At 39.0% G+C, this 21,478-nt stretch overlaps 1 protein-coding gene across 1 annotated transcript in view; it reads right to left on the reverse strand.

Annotated features, from left to right (window-relative positions):
- The window catches only part of MEIKIN (meiotic kinetochore factor), a 125,694-nt gene that overhangs the window by 68,726 nt on the left and 35,490 nt on the right, over window positions 1-21,478 (reverse strand). Inside the window, exon 7 of the mRNA XM_027548558.1 lies at window positions 2,496-2,535. Within this exon, the coding sequence (XP_027404359.1) occupies window positions 2,496-2,535 (40 nt within the window). The remainder of the gene's footprint in view (window positions 1-2,495; window positions 2,536-21,478) is intronic.

The raw sequence follows: 21,478 nt of genomic DNA on the forward strand, positions 1-21,478 counted from the left end.
GCAGGATCTTTAGTTGCAGCATGTGAACTCTTGGTTGCAGCGTGTGGATCTAGGTCTCTGACCAGGGATTGAACCCAGACCCCCTGCATTAGGAGCTTGAAGTCTTACCACTGGACCACCACGGAAGTCCCTCCAACCTCTTTTAGTCAAGTTTATTTTGTCTTTTCCAAGAAGTCATACTGGACATGGTACCTTTCAAGATGATCCCTTCTGTGGGATCTATGTCTGACATTTGGGCAATATGCACAAATCCTTGCTGTGCAAGACTCTGAAAGTATATCTAGCATCCTCTTTATTAGCCACTCCACAGCATCTAACTGACCTTCTTGCTTTGAACCTTTCCAGATGTGAGTCAGAAACCAAATTCCAGAGAATACATGTTGAACTTTCCAAATGGTTCTCTGGGGGCTTCTTCTCTTGGGTTGTAGTGAGGGAGAAGTTTCTCTCTCTCCTTGCATATGACACCAACAACTCTTATCAAAGAAATAAACATTTTTTAGTCCAGGTTCGATGCACGATACTGGATGCTTGGGGCTAGTGCACTGGGATGACCCAGAGGGATGGTATGGGGAGGGAGGAGGGAGGAGGGTTCAGGATGGGGAACACATGTATACCTGTGGTGGATTCATTTTGATATTTGGCAAAACTAATACAATTATGTAAAGTTTAAAAATAAAATAAAATAAAAAAAAAATAAATTAAAAAAAAAATAATAAATGTAATAGCTTTCAAAAAAAAAAAAATTTATTCATTTTTAATTGAAGGATAACTGTTTTATACAATTGTGTTGGTTTCTGCCAAACATCAACATAAACATTCTCGATCATTTCGTCCTCTCAGTGCATTTTTATTCTTTTTTTTAAATAACTTGGAGGTTGGTGATGAGCTAATGATGAAAGAATGAGGTTTTGATCTCATCTATTACAAGTTTGACATACATGGTTCTATACAGAATGGGGGATAGAGTAATTGTCATTTTATTTTGTTCTCATCTATTGGTCACGTTCCAAACTCTAAGACTACATGAAAGTACATTTAACATCTTGCTAGTTCAAAAGGTTTCACAAACCAAAGGCAATGCAGAGAAGGTGGTCAAATTCAAAACCAAAATACCTGGCAGAGGGCTATTGTGTCTAGGAGAGTTTACCATGAAGGTTGCAGAAAGAAAATGAAGTCAAAGTCTTGGTGGAGAACTTCAATGAGACTTAAGAGGCTTAGGGTGGTAATGAAAGATACAGTGAGGAAGAATCATCAATGGAGAACTTCAGGCCCAAAATAAGGCTGTAAGTTCATCAATGAATTTATCAGTAGAGTCCAGACCAGGTATAGAACTAGTCTTGAAACCTGCAGCACAAATTGGTAAAAATTCAGAGACAACTCATGGGTCCCAGACACTCTCAAGACCCAACTTCACTTCTCCCCCTCTTTGGCCTATACATCTATATTTACAGTGATGATTTGTCCAAACTGGGACCTTTCTGAGAGTAAAAGTCAGCTATATTAAAGATTATGTCACAATAGCAGGTACATACTGGGACTGTCTCAGGTAAATCATGAGGCACGACCATCCTCAGGAATAGTTTCATACTTCATTATTCAGCCCTTCAGTGGATTCTGTTAGCCCTGCTTTGAAAATACATCCAAACTCTGACCTCTCACTATCTCTTCTCTTGCCACTCTGGTCCATAGTTCAATAGTTCTTGCCCAGTTAGGGCAGTATTCTCCTAACTATAATTTCCCTAATTCTTTGCCTTATCATAGTCTGTTCTCAACACAGCAGCTAGGATGATTCTTTCAAAACATAAGCCATATCACATCATCCTTCTAAACCATTCAACAGCCTTAAAATTCACTTATACTTGCCTAAAATGCTTTATATGATCTGGCATCTTCATTCTCTCACTTATCTCCTAACTCACTACTCCTCCTCACTTCACACCAGGAGCCCAAGCCTTCCTGCCTTGGGAATGGCTCCAGCTAGTCCCTCTACCTGGAATGTTCTTTTTTTTTCCAATGAATCACACAGCTTGGTCTATCTACTTCTTATGTCTCTGTTCAAATACTACCTTTTCAATGGTGAGTCTCTGACCACAATACTTAAAAGAGCAAATCTCTACCCTAATACTCTGTAGTCCCCTATCTTGCTTTATTTTTCTCCATAGCATTTATTACCATATAACATGGTATAAATTTACTTGCTTATTAATTTATTGTTAATATCCTCCAACTAGAATGTGGACTCAATTAAGGCAGGAATTTTGTTTTTAATCAATTTTGTTATAACAATTATATAGTTAGACAGATAGACAGACAGACAGATGGAGAGATAGAAAATATACTCTGGTAATAAGAACAGTCCTGGCATATAGTAAGTCCTCAACAAATACCGAATAAACAAACACCTGAATTTCTGGGCTAATAATCATACTTGCTATATAACCATGAGAACAAAAAGCATTAAAAACACAACAACTTTAAAAAATGTTAGTCCTTACACTTTTCTGTGGCATTTCTGATAGTCTTCTGAAGAGGTACCTAAAGGGGGAAAAAAGATCTATTAGGAATATAATTCAGGGGAGGGGAATCAAGATGGCAGAATAGGAGAAGATGGAGTTCACCCCCCACAGCAAACATATTAAAAAATATATCCACATGTGGAATAATTCTCATGGAAAACTAACTGGAAACTGGCAGGAAAATGTCTATACAACCAAAGCTGCAAGAAGGATCTCCACATAATCAGCTAGGATGGAAAAAAAAAAAAAAAGGGCATCAGGTCAGGACCTGTGCCCCTGGGAGGAATCTGTAATGAAATAAAACATCTGTGTGGGTAGACTCTTTCCCTGGGGAGCATTAAGTTAAGCCCAACCTGGGCATCACAGTCCTAGGGTCCTGTGTGCATGAGACAAACTTCCTTTCCTGCTCAGAAATCCACTGAGATGATAGTAGAGCTGGAATGAGGAGTACACACATGCTGGCTTGCCAAAAATCAGGGCAAAGAGGACTTCATGGCACTTCCCAACCCCAAAGGGGAAGTACCCAAGCCCCACTCACTCTGCATCACAGCCTGAACCAGGTTCTGGGCAAAGACTTGGTCTAGCTACACAGAGACACACTAGAGTGCCTGGGGCATGATCTAGATGGAGCTGTGGTGGCCACTATCTTGCATGCATGTAGGGTGGCATCAAAAGAGTGTAAAGAAAGGTTTTGGGACCCAGGACGACCACACAGGTCCCACTGGATTTCAAAATCTTCAAATCACCAGAGGATCATATAAGAGAGAGGGCTATTCATCAAGGAGGCTGACTTAAGGGATGACTTCAGCCGGAGGACACAGATCCTGGTGCCAGTAAAAGGGTCTGCAGAAGTGGCACAGCATGCCTTCAGAGTAGATGTTGTCACCACTCCTTCTTGACTACTGAGGAAACTCAAGCACAGGGGACTTCAGAGATCAAGCCCTGAGCCTTTGGAGTGGGACCACTGACTCCAACACCTTAGACTACCAGAGAACAAACCCCAGGGAGTATCAAATAGTGAGAACTCACACAAAGGAAACCACTTGAATACAAGACCCGGCATCACCCAAACACCAGTACCACCCTGTGCAGGACACCTCATCTAAACAACAAACAAAACAAAAATACAAACCCAATCATAGCAGACAGGATTACCACCTCACTCAGCCTTGCCCATCAGAGGAAAAACAAACACACAAACAAACAAACAAAAACTCAGCACTAATCTCACCCTACACAAAGCTTACACAAACCACTGGACCAACCTTAGGAAGGCAGAAACCAAAAGGAAGAAAGAATTCAACCTTGAAGCCTGGGGAAAGGAGACCTCAAACACAATAAGTTTTATAAGGAATGAGAAGGCAGAGAAATACTACACAAATGAACGAACAACCTAGAAACACAGAAGTCCAAATAAATGAAGAGGAAATAGGCAAACTACCTGAAAAAAAATTCAGAATAATGATAGTAAAGATGATCAAAAATCTTGAAAATAAAATGGAGAAAATGCAAGAATCAATTAACAAAGACCTAGAAGAATTAAGGAATAAACATACAGAGACAAACAACACCATTACTGAAATTAAAAATACTCTAGAAGGAACCAGTAGCAGAATATCTGAAGCAGAAGAATGAATCAGTGAGCTGGAAGATAAAATGGTGGAAATAACTTCTGAAGAGCAGAATAAAGTAAAAAGAATGAAAAGAATACAGGATATTCTCAGAGACCTCTGGGACAATATCAAACACACCAACATTCAAATTATAGGGGTCCCAGAAGAAGAAGAGAAGAAGAAAGGGTATGAGAAATTCTTTGAAGAGATTATAGTTGAAAATTTCCCTAACATGGAAAATGAAATAGTCAATCTATTTGTGCCAAGAGGCACAAAGAGTCCCATACAGGATAAACCCAAGGAGAAACACACCAAGACACATACTAATCAAACTAACAAAGATTAAGCGCAAAGAAAGAATATTAAAAGTAGCAAGGGAAAAGCAACAAGTAACATACAAGGGAAACCCATACATTTTACAGCTGAGCTTTCAGCAGAAACTCTGCAGGCCAGAAGGGAATGGCAGGATATATTTAAAGTACTGAAAGGGAAAAATCTATAACCAAGATTACTGTACCTGGCAAGGATCTCATTCAAAATTGATGGAGAAATCAAAAACTTTTCAGACAAGCAAACATTTAGAGAATTCAGTACCACCAAACCAGTTTTACAACAAATGTTAAAGGGACTTATATAATCAAGAAATACAAGAAAAGAAAAAAGATCTACAAAATCAACCCCAAACAATTAAGAAAATGGCAATAGGAACATATATATCAATAACTACTTTAAATGTAAATGGATTAAATGCTCCAACTAAAAGGCACAGACTGGCTGAATGGATACAAAAATAAGACCTATATATATGCTGTCTACAAGAAACCCACTTCAGACCTAAAGACACATATAGACTGAAAGTAAGAGGATGGAAAAATATATTCCATGAAAATAGGAAGCAAAAGAAAGCTAGAGTAGCAATCCTCATATCAGACAAAATAGACCTTAAAATAAAGAAGATTACAAGAGATAAGGAAGGACACTACATAATAATCAAGGGATCAATCCAAGAGGAAGACATAACAATTGTAAATATCTATGCACCCAATATAGGAGCACCTCAATACATAATACAAACACTAACAGACATAAAGGGGGCAATTGACAGTAACACAATAATAATAGGAGACTTTAACACCCCACTCACACCATTGAAGAGATCATCAAAACAGATAATTAATAAGGAAACACAAGTCTTAAATAATACATTAGATGAGATGGATCTCATTGATATCTTCAGGACATTTCGTCCAAAAGTAGAAGAATAAACCTTCTTCTAAAGTGCACATGGAATATTCTCCAGGATAGACCACATCTTGGGTCACAAATCAAACCTCAGTAAATTTAAGAAAATTGAAATTGTATCAAGCATCTTCTCTGACCACACTGCTATGAGACTAGATATCAATTACAAGAAAAAAAAAAAAAAACAACCTTAAGAAACACAAATACATGGATATTAAATAATATGTTTCTAAATAACCAGCAGGTTACTGAAGAAATCAAAAGGGAACTAAAAACATTTCTAGAAACAAATGACAATGAAAACATGACAACTCAAAACCTGTGGGATGCAGCAAAAGCAGTCCTAAGAGGGAAGTTTATAGCAATACAATCCTACCTTGAGAAACAAGAAAACAGCGAATAGACAACCTAACTTTACACCTAAAACAACTGAAAAAATAAGAACAAAAAAACCTCCAAAACTAGTAGAAGGAAAAGAAATCATAAAGATCCAAGCAGAAAGAAATGAAAAAGAAATGAAATAAACAATAATAAAGATTAATAAAACTAAAAGCTGGTTCTTTGAGAAGATAAGAAAAATTGACAAACCTTTAGCCAGACTCATCAAGCAAAAAATCGAGAAGAATCAAATCAACAAAATTAGAAATGAAAAAGGAGAGGTTACAACAGTCAATGCAGAAATACAAAGGATTCTAAGAGACTATTATGAACAACTGTTTGGCAATAAAATGGATAACCTGAAAGAAATGGATAGATTCTTAGAATAGTTCAATCTTCCAAGACTGAACCAGGAAGAAATAGAAATTATGAACAACCCAATTACAAGCACTGAAATTGAAGCTGTGATAAAAAATCTCCCCCCAAACAAAAGCCCAGGACTAGATGGCTTCACAGATTTCTGTCAAACATTTAGAGAAAAGCTAATGCCTATTCTTCTAAAACTCTTTCAAAAATTGCAGAAGGAACATTTCCAAACTCATTCTACGAGGCCACCATCACCCTAATACCAAAACCAGACAAAGACAACACAAGAAACGAAAACTACAGGCCAATGTCACTGATGAACATAGATGCAAAAATCCTCAACAGAATTTTAGCCAACAGAATTCAGCGACACATCAGAAAGCTCATACACCATGATCAAGTTGGGTTTATTCCAGGGATGCAAGGATTCTTCAATATACACAAATCAATCAATGTTATACACTGTATTAACAAATGGAAAGATAAAAACCATACGACATTCTCAATAGATGTAGGAAAAGCCTTTGACAAAATTCAGCACCCATTTATAATTAAAACTCTTCGAAAAATGGGCACAGAAGGAACCTACCTCAACACAGTGAAGGCCATATATGAGAAGGCTACAGCAAACATTCTCATTGGCAAAAAACTGAAAACATTCCCCCTAACATCAGGAACAAGACAAGCATGTCCACTTTCACCACTGTTAATCAACATAGTCTGGAAGTCCTAGCTACAGCAATCAGAGAAGAAAAAGAAATAAAAGGAATCCAGATCAGAAAAAAAGAAGTAAAGCTCTCACTGTTTGCAGATGACATGATAGATAGTGTACATAGAAAACCCCAAAGATACTATGAGAAAATTACTAGAGCCAATCAGTGAATTCAGCAAAGTCACAGGATACATCAATATACAGAAATCACTTGCATTTCTATATGCTAACAATGAAAAATCAGAAAGAGAAATTAAGGAATCAATCCCATTCACCACTGCAACAAAAAGAATAAAATATCTAGGAATAAACTTGCCTAAGGAGACAAAAGAACTGTACACAGAAAATTATAAGACACTGATGAAAGAAATCAAAGATGATATGAACAGGTGTAGAGATATTCCATGTTCCTGGGTAGGAAGAATCAATATTGTGAAAATGATTATACTATCAAAAGCAAAATACAAACTCAGTGAGATCCCTATCAAATTACCAATGGCATTTCCCACAGAACTAGAGTAAAAAAGTTCACAATTCATATGGAAACACAAAAGACCCCGAATAGCCAAAGGAGTCTTGAGAAAGAAGAATGGAGCTAGAGGAATCAACCTTCCTGACTTCAGATTATACTACAAAGCTACAGTCATCAAGACAGTATGGTACTGTCACAAAAACAGAAATATAGACCAATGGAACAAGATAGAAAGCCCAGAAATAAACCCATGCACCTATGGGTACCTTTTTTTTGTTGACAAAGGAGGCAAGAATATACAATGGGGCAAAGACAATGTGGCAAAGACCTCTCCAACAAATGGTGCTGGGAAAACTGGACAGCTACATGTCAAAGAATGAAATTAGAACACTGCCTAACACCATACACAAAGATAAACTGGAAATGGATTAAAGACCTAAATGTAAGACCAGAAACTATAAAACTCTTAGAGGAAAACATAGGCAGAACACTCAATGACATAAATCAAAGCAAGATCCTCTATGACCCACCACCTAGAGTAAAGGAAACAAAAACAAAAGTAAACAAGTGGGACCTGATTAAACTTAAAAGCTTTTGCACAGCAAAGGAAACTACAAGCAAGGTGAAAAGACAACCCTCAGAATGGGAGGAAATAATAGCAAATGAAACAACTGACAAAGGGTTGATTTCTAAACTATAAAAGCAGCTCATACAAGTCAATGCCAGAAAAACAAACAACCCAGTCAAAAAGTGGGGAAAAGACCGAAACAGACATTTCTCCAAAGCAGACATGCTGCTGCTGCTACTGCTGCTAAGTCGCTTCAGTCGTGTCCGACTCTGTGCGACCGCATAGACGGCAGCCCACCAGGCCCCGCCGTCCCTGGGATTCTCCAGGCAAGAACACTGGAATGGGTTGCCATTTCCTCCTCCAATGCATGAAAGTGAAAAGTGAAAGTGAAGTCTCTCAGTTGTGTCCGACTCTTAGCCACCCCATGGACTGCAGCCTACCAGGCTCCTCCATCCATGGGATTTTCCAGGCAAGAGTACTGGAGTGGGTTGCCATTGCCTTCTCTGAAAGAAGACATATAGATGGCTAATAAACACATGAAAAGATGCTCAATATCACTCATTATTAGAGAAATGCAAATCAAAACTACAATGAGATATCACCTCACACCAGTCAGAATGGCCATCATCAAAAAGTCTACAAACAATAAATGCTGGAGAGAGTGTGGAGAAAAGGGAATGCTCTTGAACTGTTGATGGGAATGTAAATTGATACAGCCACTATGGAAGATGGTATGGAGATTCCTTAAAAAACTAGGAATAAAACCACCATGCTGCTGCTAAGTCGCTTCAGTCGTGTCTGACTCTGTGCAACCCCATAGACGGCAGCCCACCAGGCTCCTCTGTCCCTGGGATTCTCCAGGCAAGAACACTGGAGTGGGTTGCCATTTCTCTCTCCAGTGCATGAAAGTGAAAATTGAAAGTGAAGTCGCTCAGTCATGCCCGACCCTCAGTGACCCCATAGACTGCAGCCTACCAGGCTCCTCCATCCATGGGATTTTCCAGGCAAGAACACTGGAGTGGGGTGCCATTGCCTTCTCCAAAACCACTATATGACCCAGGAATCCCACTCCTAGGCATATACCCTGAGGAAACCAAAGTTGAAAAAGACACATGTAATCCCATTGTTCATTGCAGAACTATTTACAATAGCTAGAACATGGAAGCCACCTCGATGTCCATCAACAGATGGACAGATAAAGAAGTTGTGGTACATATACACAATAGAATTTTACTCAGCCATAAAAAGGAATGCATTTGAGTCAGTTCTAATGAGGTGGGTGAACCTAGAGCCAATTATACAGAGTGAAGTAAGTCAGAAAGAGAAACATAAATATCGTATTCTAACACATATATACGGAATCTAGAAAAATGGTACTGAAGAATTTATTTATAGGGGAGTAGTGGACAGATAGACATAGAGAATAGACTTATGGACATGGGGAGAGGGGAGGAGAGGGTGAGATGTATGAACAGAGTCACATGGAAAGTTACATTCCCATATTTAAAATAGATAGCCAACGGGAATTTACTGTATGCCTCAGGAAACTCAAACAGGGGGCTCTGTATCAACCTAGAGGGGTGGGATGGGTAGGGAGATGGGAGGAAGGTTCAAAAGGGAGGGGGTATATGTATACCTATGGCTGATTCATCCTGAGGTTTGACAGAAAACAAAATTCTGTAAAGCAATTATCTTTCAATTAAAAAATAAATATTTTTTTAAAATTAAAGAAAAAAAGAGTGTGTAGTGGCTAAGTGCTGAACCTTGAACACAAAGGCCCTGGGAAAGGACTTCATCTAGCTATTCAGAGACAGCTGAGAGTGGCTGGAATGTGATCCGAGTGGAGCTGTGGAGGCCATTGTCAGCACACTCAGGAATAGGTGGTGGTTCGTCTCCCAGTGAGAGTGCCCTGGCTCCACCAACTCCTTACCACTCCTTAGTGGTAGATCTGGAGCAGGCAAGTTCTGGGAGAGATCTGCCAGAGAGGCAGCTCAGGTCTCAAGGGGCAGCACAGCCACCTCACTTCCTGTATTCACAATGCCCTGATCCCCAGCCTCAGTCTGTGTCTCATCACAGCCTTGTGCTATATCTAGGATGAACACAACAGAGAAATGGATGTGACCTTGAGCTGTTTCTGAGTAGAGCCACAGATGCCTACACAGGCAGCACATAGGTGCTCTGTGACGGAATGGGTGTCACCTGCTGCGGGGTAGAGGACACACTCAAAGGCAACTGAGCCTGATCAAACCTGACCCTCAGAGCTTCTAATCCAACAACTAGGGAGCAGACCTTGCCTCTGACAAGATGGGACAGCCACTGAGCAGAGAGGAAGCCCTGCCTCACATTCTGCATAGGCTCTAGATAGTCTAGCATGAAACACACCCCCTATCTAGGGAATAATGGTCAGCACAACCTAAGGAAAGACATGGCTGATGATACCAAAACCAGCCCTTACACCAAAAACACTGGACACACACACCCTGAACCAGGATGCTCTCATGGAAAAACATTCCTTCAAGATCACGGTAGAGAACTGTTTCTCTTAAATTAATAAAGACACACAAAGTCAAGTAAAATGAAGTTAGAAGGACTACTCCCAATTAAAAGAACAAAGAAATCCTCTGTAAGCAAAAACAATGAAATGGAGATCACCAGTCCTCTAAACCCTGAATTCAAAAAAGTAGTAATAAAAAAGTTAACATAATTAAGAAACATTATCGATAGAAATGCAGACCACTGTAACAGGAACTAGAAAGTATAAAAATGAACCAATCAAAACTAGACAATTCAATTACCAAGATAAAAACCAATCTAGAAGCAATGAATAGCAAAGTAAATGACACAGAAGATCAAACAAGTGATCTAGAAGATAGAATAATAGAAATCATTCAATCAGAATAGCAGACAGAAAGACAAATGAAAAAACTGAAAGCAACATATGAAATATATGGGATAATATAAAACATTCCAGCCTACACAACAGGGGTTCTAGAAGGAGAAAATGAGAAATGGATGGGAATATATTTGAAGAAATTATGGCTGAAAACTTTCCACACCTAAAGAAGGAAAAAGTATAGCAAGCACAAAGGGTACTAAATAAGATTAACCCAAACAGAGCACACCAAGGTATATCATAATTAAAATGGCAAAAGTTAAAGAGAGGATTGTAAGGTAGTGAGAAAAAAACAGAGCCAATTACAAGGGGATCCCTCCCCCCAAAGAGCTACCGGCTGATTTATCTGCAGAAATTTTACAGGCCATAATGGAGTAGCATAACATATTCCAATTACTGAAAGGAAAAAACCTAGGATTCTCTATCAGCAAGATTATCATCTAGAATAGAAAGAAAGATAAAGAATTTCTCAGACAGGCAACAACTAAACAAATTCAACAATACTACACCTACCATAAAAGAAATATTGAAAGGTCTTTTCTAAATAGAAAAGAAGCAAGAATCTACAGTAATGGGAAAAAAACACAACAGGAAAGGCAAATATATAAAATAATTGAAGACCTGCCTGCCTGCTAAGTTGCTTCAGTCGTGTCCAACTCTGTGCGACCCCACAGACGGCAGCCCACCAGGCTCCCCCGTCCCTGGGACTCTCCAGGCAAGAACACTGGAGTGGGTTGCCATTTCCTTCTCCAATGCATGAAAGTGAAAAGTTAAAGTGAAGTAACTCAGTCGTGTCTGACTCTTAGCAACCCCATGGACTGCAGCCCACCAGGCTCCTCCATCCATGGGATTTTCCAGGCAAGAGTACTAGAGTGGGGTGCCACTGCCTTCTTCGATGATTGAAGACAGTACAGAGTAAAAAAAAATAAAAATAAAAAAATAAAAAAATTTGTAAAAACAATTATAACTACAATTACCAGCAAAAGGATAAGCATGTAGTTGTAAAATAGGACATAAAAATCACAAAATGTGGAGGAGGGCAGTATAAAATGTAGATCATTTTAGAATGTGTTTGAACTTGCATGACTATCAGTTTAAAGCATGTAGATATAATAGTGGGTCAATATACTTGTAATCCAGGGTAATCACAAATCAAAAACATATAAAAGATACATAAAAATGAAAAATAAAAGAACTCAAGCATACTGCAAAAGAAAATCATCAAACCACAAAAGAAAAAACAGAAGGAAGAAGAAATGAACAAAGAGAAACTACAATAACAACTGGAATACAAAACTGAAAATGACTGTAAGTACATACCTCCTTTAAATGTCAATGGACTGAATGTTCCTATCAAAACAAAGAGTGGCAGACTGGATAAAAAACAAGAAGCTACAATATGCTGCTTAAAAGAGTTTCATGTCAGGACAAAAGACACACACAGATTGAAAGTAAGGGGATGGAAAAAGATATTTCACGCAAACACAAATGACAAACAAATAAGGGTAGCAATACTCAGACAAAACAGACTTTAAAACACAAGTCACAAAGAAAGACAAAGAAGGGCTTTAGGTTCAGTTCAGTCGCTCAGTCGTGTTCGACTCTTTGCGACCCCATGAACTGCAGCACACCAGGCCTCCCTGTCCATCACCAAAAGAAGGACATTACATAATGATAAAGGAATCAGTACAAGAGGATGATATTATACTCATTTACATAAATGTACCCAATAAAAGGGATGCCATGATCTTAGTTTTTTTTTTTAATTTCTCTTATTTTGGTGATAAAATACTAGAAAGATTTAGGTAACATAATTTTGTAATAGGTTTACTCCCAGATATTATTTACATTTCATGTGTAAGGTGAATCACTGATGAAGATTTCCAGGTTATGTGAATGTTTACCACCAGGACATTGAAAGAAATTATACATGTAAGGAGAGACAGATTTCCTTTTCCCAAACATCTGTAAGAGCATCAAGTGCCTTTTATTTGAACAAATAAAGTCATTATTATGTATTTCTTTTCAAAAGAACAAAACATGACTGTCAAATAATAAAATGGTTTTATTATAAAATTTTATTTTTCAATTCAAATATCACCTTTCCCCAAAATTTTACCCTTTATGAATCATTTGGCATGCTTATGATTATTATGTAGAGCTCTTGAGCTTTATAAAACACTGAAGAAGAAAACGATGTTCTGTGTTTATTTATTTTTAATACAAATTTATTTAATTGGAGGCTAATTACTTTACAATATTGTATTGGTTTTGCCATAAATTGACTGAATCTGCCACGGGTGTACATGTGTTCCCCATCCTGAAGGCCCCTCCCACCTCCCTCCCCATCCCATCCCTCTAGGTCATCCCATTGCACCAGCCCCAAGCATCCTGTATCATGCATTGAACCTGGACTGGTGATAGTTTCACATAGGATAATATACATGTTTCAATGCCATTCTCCCAAATCATCCCACCCTTGCCCTCTCCCACGTCCAAAAGACTGTTCTATACAACTGTCTCTTTTGCGGTCTCGCATACAGGGTTATTGTTACCATCTTTCTAAATTCCATATATATGGGTTAATATACTGATTGGTGTTTTTCTTTTTTTCCAGAAATGATGTTCCATTTATTCACTGAAAAAGAGGGAGATTAGGCCTTCTTGATCAATTTCTTCCAGTCTCCCCAACTCCCTCCCTTCGCTTTTCCGAAATAACACACTGAGAAACATTTTTGTACAAAAACCACGTATTATTACCCCCCTCACAAAATCGGGTGGCTGTATTACAGGAACAAAACCAGATCAAAGACATAAAAAGAAAAAGTCACCACTTATACTGAAACACAACAGTGTTAAGAATTCAGGTATTCTGTAGAATTATTACCAGCATAGTTAAAATATTTCCACCTGGATCTTTTAAATTTGAAAGTGATCACATTAAAGACCTGAGGTTGCAAGAGACCACAGTATGAACCAGAATTCCATTTTCCTTTAAAGACCTCAGTGGAAAAGGTATTTGGAATGAGTTTCCTTTGGGAAAAACTGGCGGGAAAATACAGAAAACCCTGGCCATTGTCAAAAGGCACTGGGATCTTTCTGGAGTCAAAAGCAATGGAATTAAACTCCAGTAGGAGCAAGTTCATTTTCACTCCTAGCGCCTGGAATAAACTCACTAAAGGAACAAGGTCTCCTTGGTTCCAGTACTTTCTGGCTTACTTCACTCTGCATAATCGGCTTCAGTTTCATCCACCTCATTAGAACTGATTCAAATGTATTCTTTTTAATGGCAAAGTAATATTCCATTCTGTATATGTACCATAGCTTTCTTATCCATTCGTCTACTGATGGACATCTAGGTTGCTTCCATGTCCTGGCTATTATAAACAGTGCTGTGTTGAACATTGGAGTACACATGTCTCTTTCAATTCTGGTTTCCTTGGTGTGGATGCCCAGCAGTGGGATTGCTGGGTCGTATGGCAGTTCTATTTCCAGATTTTTAAGGAATCTCCACACTGTTCTCCATAGTGGCTGTACTAGTTTGCGTTCCCACCAACAGTGTAAAAGGGTTCCCTTTTCTCCACACCCTCTCCAGCATTTATTGCTTGTAGACTTTTGTATAGCAGCCATTCTGACTGGCATGAAATGGTACCTCATTGTGGTTTTGATTTGCATTTCTCTGATAATGAGTGATGTTGAGCATCTTTTCGTTTGTTAGCTATCTGTATGTCTTATTTGCAGAAATGTCTCTTTAGTTCTTTGGCCCATTTTTTGATTGTGTCATTTATTTTTCTGGAATTGAGCTGCAGGAGTTGCTTGTATATTTTTGAGATTAATTATTTGTCAGTTGCTTCATTTGCTGTTATTTTCTCTGATTCTGAAGGCTGCCTTTTCACCTTGCTTATAGTTTCCTTTGTTGTGCAGAAGCTTTTAATTTTATTTAGGTCCCATTTGTTTATTTTTGCTTTTATTTCCAATATTCTGCAAGGTGAGTCACAGAGGATCCTGCTGTGATTTATGTCGGAGAGTGTTTTGCCTATGTTTTCCTCTAGGAGTTTTATAGTTTCTGGGCTTAAATGTTTAGGTCTTTAATTCATTTTGAGTTTATTTTTCAGCATGGTTTTAGAAAGTTTTCTACTTTCATTCTTTTAAAGTGGTTGACCAGTTTTTCCAGCATCACTTGTTAAAGAGATTGTCTTTTCTCCATTGTATATTCTTGCCTCCTTTGTCAAAGATAAGGTGTCCATAGCTGCATGGATTTATCTCTGGGCTTTCTATTTTGTTCCATTGATCTATATTTCTGTCTTTGTGCCAGTACCATACTGTCTTGATGACTGTGGCTTTGTAGTAGAGCCTGAAGTCAGGCAGGTTGATTCCTCCAGTTCCATTCTTCTTTCTCAAGATTGCTTTGGCTATGAAATTATTTGTTCTAGCTCTGTGAAAAATACCACTGGTAGCTTGATAGGGATTGCATTGAATCTATAGATTGCTTTGGGTAGTATATGCATTTTCTCTATATTGATTCTTCTGATCCATGAACACAGTATATTTCTCCATCTATTAGTATCCTCTTTCATTTCTTTCACAAGTGTTTTATAGTTTTCTATATATAGGTCTTTTTTTTCTTTAGGTAGATATATTCCTAAGTATTTTATTCTTTTCATTGCAATGGTGAATGGAATTGTTTCCTTAATTTCTCTTTCTGTTTTCTCATTATTAATGTCTAGGAATGCAAGGGATTTCTGTGTGTTGATTTTATATCCTGCAACTTTACTATATTCATTGATTAGCTCTAGTAATTTTCTTGTGGAGTCTTTACGGTTTTCTATGTAGAGGATCATGTCATCTGCAAACAGTGAGAGTTTTACTTCTTCTTTTCCAATTTGGATTCCTTTTATTTCTTTTTCTGCTCTGATTGCTGTGGCCAAAACTTCCAAAACTATGTTGAATAGTAGTGGTGAGAATGGGCACCCTTGTCTTGTTCCTAACTTTAGGGGAAATGCTTTCAATTTTTCACCATTGAGGATAATGTTTGCTGTGGGTTTGTCATATATAGCTTTTATTATGTTCAGGTATGTTCCTTCGAGTCCTGCTTTCTGGAGGGTTTTTATCATAAATGGATGTTGAATTTTGTCAAAGGCTTTCTCTGCATCTATTGAGATAATCATATGGTTTTTATTTTTCAATTTGTTAATGTGGTGTATTACCTTGACTGATTTGCTGATATTGAAGAATCCTTGCATCCCTGGGATAAAGCCCACTTGGTTATGGTGTACGATCTTTTTAATGTGTTGTTGGATTTTGATTGCTAGAATTTTGTTAAGGATTTTTGCCTCTATGTTCATCAGTGATATTGGCCTGTAGTTTTCTTTTTTTGGCATCTTTGTCAGGTTTTGGTATTAGGGTGATGGTGGCCTCATAGAATGAGTTTGGTAGTTTACCTTCCTCTGCAATTTTCTGGAAGAGTTTGAGCAGGATAGGTGTTAGCTCTTCTCTAAATTTTTGGTAGAATTCAGCTGTGAAGCCATCTGGACCTGGGCTTTTGTTTGCTGGAAGATTTCTGATTACAGTTTCGATTTCGCGCTTGTGATGGGTCTGTTAAGACTTTCTATTTCTTCCTGGTTCAGTTTTGGAAAGTTGTACTTTCTAGGAATTTGTCCATTTCTTCCAAGTTGTCCATTTTACTGGCCTATAGTTGCTGATAGAGTCTCTTATGATCCTTTGTATTTCTGTGTTGTCTGTTGTGCTCTCTCCATTTTCATTATTAATTTTATTGATTTGATTTTTCTCCCTTTGTTTCTTGATGACTCTGGCTAATGGTTTGTCAATTATATTTATCTTCTCAAAGAAGCAGCGTTTGGCTTTGTTGATTTTTGCTATGGTCTCTTTTATTTCTTTTGCATTTATTTCTGCCTTAATTTTTCAGATTTCTTTCCTTTTACTAACCCTGGGTTCTTCATTTCCTTTTCCAGTTGCTTTAGGTGTAGAGTTAGGTTGTTTATTTGACTTTTTTCTTATTTATTGAGGTATGTCTGTATTGCTATGAACCATCCCCTCAGCACTACTTTTACAGGTTCCCACAGATTGTTGTGTTTTCATTTTCATTCGTTTCTATGCATATTTTGATTTCTTTTATTTCTTCTGTGATTTGTTGGTTATTCAGCAGCATGTTGTTCAGCCTCCATATGTTGGAATTTTTAATAGTTTTTCTCCTGTAATTGACATCTAATCTTACTGCATTGTGGTCAGAAAAGATGCTTGGAATGATGTCAATTTTTTTGAATTTACCAAGGCTAGATTTATGGCCCAGGATGTGATCTATGCTGGAAAAGGTTCCTTGTGTGCTTGAGAAAAAGGTGAAATTCACTGTTTTGGGGTGAAATGTCATATAGATATCAGTTAGGTCTAACTGGTCTGTTGTATCATTTAAAGTTTGTGTTTCTTTGTTAATTTTCTGTTTAGTTGATCTATCCATAGGTGTGAGTGGGATATTAAAGTCTCCCACTATTATTGTGTTACTGTTAATTTCCCCTTTCATACTTGTTAGCATTTGTCTTACATGTTGCACTGCTCCTATGTTGGGTGCATATATATTTATAATTGTTATATCTTCTTGGATTGATCCTTTGATCATCATGTAGTGTCCTACTTTGTCTCTTTTCACAGCCTTTGTTTTAAAGTCTATTTTATCTGATATGAGTATTGCTACTCCTGCTTTCTTTTGGTCTCTATTTGCATGGAATATCTTTTTCCAGCCCTTTACTTTCAGTCTGTGTGTGTCCCTTGTTTCGAGGTGGGTCTCTTGTAGACAACATATATAGGGGTCTTGTTTTTGTATCCATTTAGCCAGTTTTTGTCTTTTGGTTGGAGCATTCAACCCATTTACATTTAAGGTAATTACTGATAAGTATGATACCATTGCCATTTACTTTATTGTTTTAGGTTCGAGTTTATACACCCTTTCTGTGTTTCCTGTCTAGAGAAAATCGTTTAGTATTTGTTGGAGAGCTGGTCTGGTGGTGGTGAATTCTCTCAGCTTTGGCTTGTCGGTAACACTTTTGATTTCTCCTTGATATTTGAATGAGATCCTTGCTGGGTACAGTAATCTGGGCTGTAGGTTATTTTCTTTCATCACTTTGAGTATGTCCTGCCATTCCCTCCTGGCCTGAAGAGTTTCTATCGAAAGGTCAGCTGTTATCCTTATGGGCCTCCCCTTGTGTGTTATTTGTTGTTTTTCCCTTGCTGCTTTTAATATTTGTTTTGTGTTTGATCTTTGTTCATTTGATTAATATGTGTCTTGGGGTGTTTCGCCTTGGGTTTATCCTGTTTGGGACTCTCTGGGTTTCTTGGATTTGGGTGATTATTTCCTTCCCCATTTTAGGGAAGTTTTCAACTATTATCTCCTCAAGTATTTTCTCATGGTCTTTCTTTTGTCTTCTTCTTCTAGGACTCCTATGATTCGAATGTTGGGGTGTTTAACATTGTCCCAGAGATTGTTAACATTGCCTCAGAGAGTCTCTGAGGTTGTCCTCATTTATTTTAATTCGTTTTTCTTTTTTACTCTCTGTTTCATTTATTTCTACCATTGTATCTTCTACCTCACTTATCCTATCTTCTGCCTCCATTATTCTACTGTTGGTTCCCTCCAGAGTGTTTTTGATCTCATTTATTGCATTATTCATTATATATCAACTCATTTTTATTTTGCTAGGTCCTTGTTAAACCTTTCTTGCATCTTCTCAATCCTTGTCTCCAGGCTACTTATCTGTAACTCCATTTTGTTTTCAAGATTTTGGATAATTTTCACTATCATTATTCGGAATTCTTTATCAGATAGATTCCCTATCTCTTCCTCTTTTGTTTGGTTTGGTGGGCATTTATCCTGTTCCTTTACCTGCTGGGTATTCCTCTGCCTTTTCATCTTGTTTATATTGCTGTGTTTGGGGAGGCCTTTCCAGGAGTTCTCTTTATTGTGGAGTTTCCTCACTGTGGGAGAGGCTGGATGGGTGGCTTGTCAAGGTTTCCTGCTTAGGGAAGCTTGTGTCAGTATTCTGGTGGGTGGAGCTGGGTTTCTTCTCTCTGGAGTGCAGTGAAGTGTCCAGTAATGAGTTATGAGATGTCAGTGAGTTTGGTGTGACTTTGGGCAGCCTGTATATTGAAGCTCTGGGCTGTGTTTCTGCGTTGCTGGAGAATTTGTATGGTATGTCTTGCTCTGGAACTTGGCCCTTGGGTGGTGCTTGGTTTCAGTGTAGGTATGGAGGCGTTTGATGAGCTCCTATCAATTAATGTTCCCTGGAGTCAGGAGTTCTCTGGTGTTCTCAGGATTTGGACTTTAGCCTCCTGCCTCTGGTTTTCATTCATATTCTTACAGTAGCTTCAAGACTTCTCCATCTATACAGCACCAATGATAAAACATCTAAGTTAAAGATGAAAAGTTTCTCCACAGTGAGGGACACCCAGAGGGGTTCACAGAGTTACATGGAGAAGAGAAGAGGGAGGAGGGAGATATAGGTGACCAGGAGGAGAAGAGGGGGAATCAAAAGAGGAGAGAGCAAGCTAGCCAGTAATCACTTCCTTATGTGCTCTCCACAGTCTGGACTGCTCAGAGATGTTCACGGAGTTACACAGAGAAGAGAAGAGGGAGGAAGGAGACAGAAGTGGTCAGGAGGATAAAGGGGGGAATGAAAAGAAGAGAGACAGATCCAGCCAGTAATAAGTTCCCTAAGTGTTCTCCACAGTCCAGAACACACAAAGAGATTCACAGAGTCGGGCAGAGAAGAGAAAGAGGAGGGAAGAGATAGAGGCGACCTGGTGGAGAAAAAGGAGAGTCCAAAGAGGGAGAGAGCAGTCAAGCCAGTGATCTTGCTCCCACGTAAAAATGGGTATTGAAGATTGGGTTATTAAAGGTACAAAATTGATAACAAATACCAAAAAGCAAGGATTAAAAATCTAGAGTAGAGGCTGGATTCTCAAAAATACAATACTGAAGAAAAAAACAAAGTCACAAAAATTATAATATATATATGAAGTTTGCTTTATAAAATAGGGTCTTTTTTTTTTGCAAAGTAATAGTAGGTTATAAAAATGAAAATTAAAGGTGTAATAGAGGACTTAAAAATTTTTAAAATTTTTATTTTAAAAATTTAAAGAATGATAATAGTAAAAATATATCTAGGACTTTCTCTGGTGTTCCTGTGGACAGCGTGGGGTCAGTTCATTTTCAGATAGTTCCTTGATCTGCCTTATACTTCACAAGATCTATAGGCTCCTTCCTATGTAGTTGGTGCTAACTACAGGATTTTAATCTATTGCACCTGTCACTTCCATGGCAGTTCCCTCTGTTTATTTTAGCTTCTTCTCTTTGCTGGTCTCTTCAGTGTCTAATTTCCGCCCTGACACAAGGGGGCTGTGGTGGACACTTTTTTAGGCTCACTTGTTCAGTCGTGCTGTGGGGAGGAAAAGTGAAAGTGAATGTGAAGTTGGTCAGTCATGTATGACTCTTTGCGACCCCATGGACTGTAGCCTACCAGGCTTCTCAGTCCATGGGATTTTCCAGGCGAGAGTACTGGAGTCGGCTGTCATTTCCTTCTCCAGGGGATCTTCCCAACCCAGGGATTGAACCCAGGTCTCCCGCATTGTAGGCAGACACTTTACCCTCTGAGCCACCAGGGAAGAACACTGCAAACAAATAACACTGGCATGTGCTCACAGTGACTCGGCCACACTGGGTTTGCCCCCGCTCATGGTGTGTGTGTTTTCCCTGTCTACACTGCTTAGGCTCTAGATGCTCTGCTGGGAACTGTCTAAGGCCAGCCCTGGGTTGTATGCACTTCCCAGGTCTAAGCCACTCAGGTTCAGGTACTCGGGTACTCCACAAAGGCGTTGACTCGGTTGGGCCTGCGTTGTGCCCTTCCCAGGTCCACACAGCTCAGGTGACCAGGTGCTTGGCGAGCACGGTCGCTTTGACTTATCACCTCCCCCATCCCTGCCACTCGGTTTTCTGGGTTTACAACTGGCGCACCTTCTCAGGTGTGCCTTGTGTCTCTTCTGGGGAGCTGATCTCTGGCTGCGACCCTCCTGGCAGATGTCAACCGTCCAGAATCCCAAGAAGTCTTGGTTAGCAACGAAGCCTGCTTGCAGTTTGGTAGATGATGCCTCTCTGGGGCCGTGATCACCCCCTTCTGGCTCTGGCTGCCCTCGCCTGCCTGTCTCCGGTGGGGGATGGGCTGGTCCACAGCTGGCTAGTCTGCTCAGTCCTTTGTTCTGTGAGCCGGCCTGGTGGTGTCTTAGGTTAGTGCTTTTTGCTAGTTAGCTATCCCACAGTCTGGTTTGCTATCTCAAGTTAGTTCCCTCAGATTGCCCTTGGGACATTCATCCAGGTCCTTACTCTAAGCAATGCAGCCTGAGCCTCCCTGTCCAATCTCCGCTTGCTCGTGGTGGATGCCGGCATCTGTACTGCTTCTCTGCTGGGAGTTACCGTTGGGCATGTAATCTGTGGGTTTTAAGTATTTATTTATTTTTCCTCCCAGTTATGTTGCCCTCTGAGGTTCCAAGGCTCCCCACAGACTCACCAGTGAGAGTGTTTCCTGGTGTTTGGAAACTTCTGTCTTTTTTAAGACTCCCTTCCCAGGACAGATCTCTGTCCCTACCTCTTTTGTCTCTCTTTTTATCTTTTATATTTTTTCCTACTTCCTTTCAAAGATAATGGGCTGCTTTTC

This window comes from Bos indicus x Bos taurus, chromosome 7 (genome assembly GCF_003369695.1).
Source record: "Bos indicus x Bos taurus breed Angus x Brahman F1 hybrid chromosome 7, Bos_hybrid_MaternalHap_v2.0, whole genome shotgun sequence".
NCBI classification, from domain to species: Eukaryota; Metazoa; Chordata; class Mammalia; order Artiodactyla; family Bovidae; genus Bos; species Bos indicus x Bos taurus.